The sequence below is a fragment of the Triticum dicoccoides genome, chromosome 3A (assembly GCF_002162155.2).
Source record: "Triticum dicoccoides isolate Atlit2015 ecotype Zavitan chromosome 3A, WEW_v2.0, whole genome shotgun sequence".
Classification (NCBI taxonomy): Eukaryota; Viridiplantae; Streptophyta; class Magnoliopsida; order Poales; family Poaceae; genus Triticum; species Triticum dicoccoides.
Genome location: NC_041384.1, coordinates 761,748,697 through 761,754,277, shown reverse-complemented (window position 1 = coordinate 761,754,277; position 5,581 = coordinate 761,748,697). Strand labels below are relative to the sequence as shown.

General features: G+C 40.0%; 1 protein-coding gene across 1 annotated transcript; it reads left to right on the top strand.

The window, feature by feature from the left end:
• The first annotated feature begins 587 nt into the window (after positions 1–587).
• On the top strand, positions 588–4,307 carry LOC119273325. The gene is made up of 2 exons (XM_037554521.1): positions 588–652; positions 3,710–4,307. The coding sequence occupies exons 1-2, from the start codon at positions 588–590 to the stop codon at positions 4,305–4,307; spliced, it is 663 nt and encodes a 220-aa protein (XP_037410418.1).
• Positions 4,308–5,581: the final 1,274 nt, after the last annotated feature.

The window sequence follows — 5,581 nt, the reverse complement described above, 5'->3', positions numbered from 1 at the left end:
TGTACATATGTTGAACATTTCTAGATATGCGTTATACATTTTCAAATATATTGTGAACATTTATTTGAATAAAGGTGAGCCATTGTGAACATTTTTATATGTTTATTTTAATAGATTTAGTTGTACATTTTTAAGATAAGCACATGGCTAAACACAAGATGCCGAAGTCGCTTGAGCTACCCAGGTTTTCGGGATCAGAAACCGATGAATGCAACTTGATTGTGACAACAAAGTCCTTGGGTGTTTGAGATATGCTTTGTCGTAGAAACAAACTGTTGCCCGCTTCTGTTGGAAAGGAAGAAGGGTGTTAACCATCTTACAAAGGAACCACACATTAATTGTTGAGATCTGAAGCGACTAGTGAGTCCATAAATCCGTGGACACAAACTCTTAGAGGCCCTTCGTCGACACCAGATTGGACGTCATCGAGGTAGGGAGGGACCGAAAAGAGATCTTATTCCAACACGCCACCACCGTAGCCGCCACGTAGATGTCACCGCAGAATAAAAACTCTAAAGAGAAAAAACGAAAGGACAGATGGATCTCAATTCCCTTCTTCACCGACGGGCCACTGGACAAGAAAGAGAATGGGGCCGATGCTGCAACGTGGGGGCAAGCTCTGGCTGCAGCTATTAGTATTTGTCGACGTATGGTCCGCTATCCATCCATATTAGTTGCAGGTTACTAATGGCTAGGCGCGTTTCCAAAGCGGCGAAGAAACTGAGTGACGCTCGGGGTTTCATTTTTTTCTTCCCTTTTGTATTTACTAGATTCAGTCTCTGTTTTCCTTTTTATCATTTTTATTTTCAATTAATGTTCACAATTTTGTTAGAAAAAATCATGTTTTAAAATGTTCACAATTTAAAAATAATTCAACTTCAAAAAATGTGTTCTAGATTTATTATAAATGTCAAATGTTTTCAATTTTTGCAATCATTCAAATATATTCACCTTATCTAATGGTCACTTAGATAAAAGAATGCTAACCTAAGTTTCAAAAAATGTTAACATCTTTCCAAAAAATGTTTGATATATTTTGAAAATATCCAGATTTTCAAGTATTGTTCTCAAGCTTCAAAAATATTCAGCTTCTAAAATTCACTATTTAAAGAAAATACTTTTATCACGCAATAACTTTTCAAATCTGTAGCAGCAATCGGTTTTTTCAGAGGCACGCCAATGGACAATAAATCGCTACAGAGGAGCGCTCCACAAACAGCCTCGTGGGCTGGCCCATATCCCATTCCTGTGTAAGATTTAACAACATAGACGGACAATGAGGCAAATAGGCATTAAATGTCATAGAAAGAGCCAGCTAGAAGCATCCTAAAACTGGCGGAGGCTTCCAATACGGCGGTACATGATGCGGTCCAAATTTTTTTGATGGGTTAACCCAATAGCGTTGATATTGCAAGTTTCTAAGTACAATGCTTATTCATTTTGGGAAGGTTACGATAATTTTCTTTTTTCTTTTTTTTACGTGTTCATTTATTGGTTTTTAATGGTTTTCTGCTTTTTTCTACTTTTAAAATACATCTCACCTTTTTTTAAACATGTTAAACACTTTTTGTATTTATGTTAAACATTTTTAAGATACACAGTAACATTTTCAAATACAGGGTAAACATTTATTTGAATATAATTTAGCCGTTGTGGAACATTTTTATACATTTATTCAAACATTTTTAAGATAAGCGCAGGGCCAAGCCCAAGACGGCAAAGTCACTTCAGCTACCCGGGTTGTCTGGGTTCAGAAACCGATGAATGCACCTTGATCGTGACAACAAAGTCCTTGTGTGTTTGAGATATGCATTGTTGTAGAAAGAAACTGTTGCCCGCTACCATTGGAAATGAAGAAGAGCATTAACCATCGTACAAAGGAGCCATGCATTAATTGCTGAGATCTGAAGTGACTAGCGCGTCCACAGGTCGGTGGACACAAACTCCTAGAGGCACTTCACCGGCGCTAGATTGGACGTCATCGAGGTAGGGAGAGACCGACGAGATCTTATTCCAACACGCCACCACCTCCGCCACCACATAGATGTCACCGCGGAATCAAAAACCTAAAGATAAAAAACTATATTAAAAGGATGGATGCATCCCAATTCCCTTCTTCACCGATGGGCCACCAGATGGGGAAGAGAAGGGGGCGGATGCAGCAGCGTGGGGGCAAGCTCCGGCGGTGGCGACTAGGATTGTGGACGCATGGTCCACTATCAAATCTACGTTAGTTGTAGGTGACTAATAGCCGAGCGCGTTAGCAAAGAGGCGAAGAAACTGAGCGACGCTCGAGGGTTTTATTTCTTCTTTCTTTTCTATTTTTACATGATTCAGTCTCTTTTTTCCCTTTTAATGTTTTTCTTTTCAATAAATGTTCACATTTTAAAAGAAAAATCATGTTTTAATTTTTTCACATTTTAAAAATGTTCAACATCAAAAACATGTTTTAAATCTTTTACAAATGTTAAATATTCCAATTTTTGCATTCATTCAAATATAATCACATTATTTAATGTTCACTAATATAAAGAAATGCTAACCTATGTTTCAAAAAATTTAATGTCGTTCCAAAAAAGTTTGATATATTTAGAAAATGTCCATGTTTTCAACTATTATTCTCAAACTTGAAAAGTATTCACTTTCTAAAATTCAGTATTTAAAAACAAATTATTTTTGTCACGCAATAACTTTTTAAATCTGTAGCAGCAACCGGTTGTTCAGAGGCAATCCAAAGGACAAAAAATCGCTACAGAGGAGCGCTCCACGAACAACCTCGTGGGCTGGCCCATATCTCATTCTTATGTACTTTCTCCGTCTGAAAATACTTGTCATTAAAATGAATAAAAAAAGATGGATCTAGAACTAAAATACATCTTAATACATCCCCTTTTATTCATCTTATTAATGACAAGTATTTCCAGACGAAGGGAGTATCATTCAAGGACAAATACACGGAGAATGCATCATATAGGCGTTAAACTGACATAGAAAGAGCCACCTGCAGGAAGCATCCCAAAAACTGATGGAGGCTTCCGAAACGGTAGACAGGGTGTGGTCCGCTCAATTGGTTGTCCTTATATATAATAGGATTGATTTTGCAAGTTTCGGTGTACAATGCCTATTAGTTTTGGGAAGGTTACAATCGTTTCCTTTTTTTATGCGTTTATTTATTGGTTTTCAATGGTTTTCGCAGAACTACAATACATTGTAACTACAATGAGGGAAAAAACTTTCAGATTTTTTCATGCATTTTAAATATTTAAAATAATATTTTTAGTCAAACAAAATCTCATTTTATATATTTCTATCAAATCAAAAAATCTGAAAGTTTTTCACACATTGGTGTTCTAATGTTTGTTCAATGTGCAAAGTTTGAAGATCATATGTTGTTTAATTTGAGAGAAACAAAAAAGAAAAATATTCTTGTTGTAAGTTAGTTGGAGAGTACAATCTCAAAGCAAGGTTGGAGGGTTGAGGATAAGAGGTTTCTACTTTTCAATACAAGATAACTTTGTACTGTTTTTTCTACTTTTGAATACATCTCACCTTTTTAAAAACATGTTGAACATCTTTTGTACATAGGTTGGACATTTTTAATATACACGTTAAACATTTTCAAATACAGGATAAACATTTATTTGAATACAGGTTAGCCGTCGTGGAACATTTCTACATATTTGTTTGAACATTTTTAAGATAAGCGCAGGGCCAAGCCGAAGACGATATCAGCCACCTCCGAAGCCGTTGTGGAATGGACGTCGACGACACCCAGCAGTACATCTTGCGCCACCGGCACCGGCACCGTGCCTCGCGGCATGCAGTACTCCATGTTCGACAGCGGGTTCGCTGATGGCTTCGACCCGGCGAGCCTCGGCCTCAGCTTCCCCGCCAGGCTGCTCTTCACGGACAACTGCACCTACGCGGCGGACGGCTGCGCGCAGCAGCAGCACAAGGCCCATGGGAACGAGATGGAGCAGTGGACGGCGGCGCTGATGGACAGCTTCCCATTCACGTACGCCATGGGTCATCAGATGTCTGGACCGCCAGCTGAGGCAACGCCCATCGCAATAGCAGAGATGGAGGGCATGTTCCACTCCCACCTCGCGCTACAAAGCGGCGGTGGGGGCAATGGCGATGAGGGGAAATGCCACCAGTTCCACCACCCCCCGAGCAAGAGAGATCAGCGGCAGCAGCATTACCGGAGCAACAAGGGTATATACAGGCACGTGGTCAATGGCAATGGCAGCGGCTGCTACAATTTCTATTCCAGCACTAGCAGTACGCAGCTGCTCCTAATTAGCTAGTCCGATCAAGCTTTGTTCTTAGATCTATCTGTGACGGTACGTTTTAACTTGCATTTGGCATGCCTTGATGGTGAATTGGTGAGTTCGAAGCTCCTCCCTGGAGACTATTTCACGTGGGCTACTTGGCAAGTCCATCCCCTTGAATCCGCGATGATGATGTTGCTCTACTTTGAGGGTGTCTTTAATATCGACCTCACCTAAATCCTTAGTTACAGGGTAAGTCGACCAACCTTGCTGCTGCACGAGCTGTACGCACTGAGAGGTACACGTATTTCGTTGTGCTCCAGCTATCGAGATGTGCCTTCCTAGCTTCAAATAGTATATGAGGAGATCGCTACCATGAACAAGAGCACGAAGGACAGTTGCCAAGCCTTTGAGATCTTATCATCTTGTCAAATAGGCAGGGGCGGAGCCAGGATTTGGGTATAGAGGAGGCCAAGCCAAGTATGGATTAAAAAAATCCAGTACAAAAGATGATTATCGAGGACAAGATTGAGCACTTGCACGTCAGCTTCATTAACAATTTGACAATTCGAAGCAACTGGCTTAGAAAACGAATTAATCTTAATGGTGCTTGGCAGCTTTTTTTTGCAACGTTTGTTGGCGTTTTTACCCCTTATAAGATAGGAATCTCAGTTTCAGAAGCAACCAGCTTAGAGAAAGAATTAATCTTAGTGTTGTTTATCAGCGTCTTTTCTCTTCATAGTTAAGGAATTTTAATTTCTGAATTATGTACTCATACAGTCGACATAGGAATTTTTTACACCATAAAAAGGAACTCATACAAGATAATCTGCATCATGAAAATTTCCAAGTATATCGCTCGATCCTTCTGTGTGGCTCCGCCACTGCAAATAGGCATGCATTGGAATTCAACTTTCTGGTGCTTGGGCGGGCAGTACCTTTCACAGCACAGGATGAGGACCTTTGGTGTGCTCGGAAGGCGAGGCATCATTGATCATCCCGCTGCAGGAGCTTTCCTGAGGTGGTGGAGATTGCTGTTGTTGAATATGAGACTCATTTAAAGATGTCGGGCCTCGGCGCTCTAGTATCAGGCTTAGATGATGCTCTCTTGTATTCCTACTCTTCTACTTCAGCTAGTCTAGAATCTTCTCATCAAGATCTACTTTATTTTTTAAGTGTTTACTTTTTACCATTTTTGGTCCAGTTTTCCTCATAAATCAGGCCAATTTCTCTACCAGGAGAATGTAAACAAATATAGGATCACGTAATTAAGCACGTGGTTTTCTACAACACTAAGTTGCATCGATTCA

Coding starts and splice junctions, on each gene's coding strand:
- LOC119273325 (XM_037554521.1), top strand. CDS start 588: ATGGGGCCGATGCTGCAACGTGGGGGCAAGCTCTGGCTGCAGCTATTA. Junction 653..3,709: donor TTAGTATTTGTCGACGTATG/GTCCGCTATCCA, acceptor AGATAAGCGCAG/GGCCAAGCCGAAGACGATAT.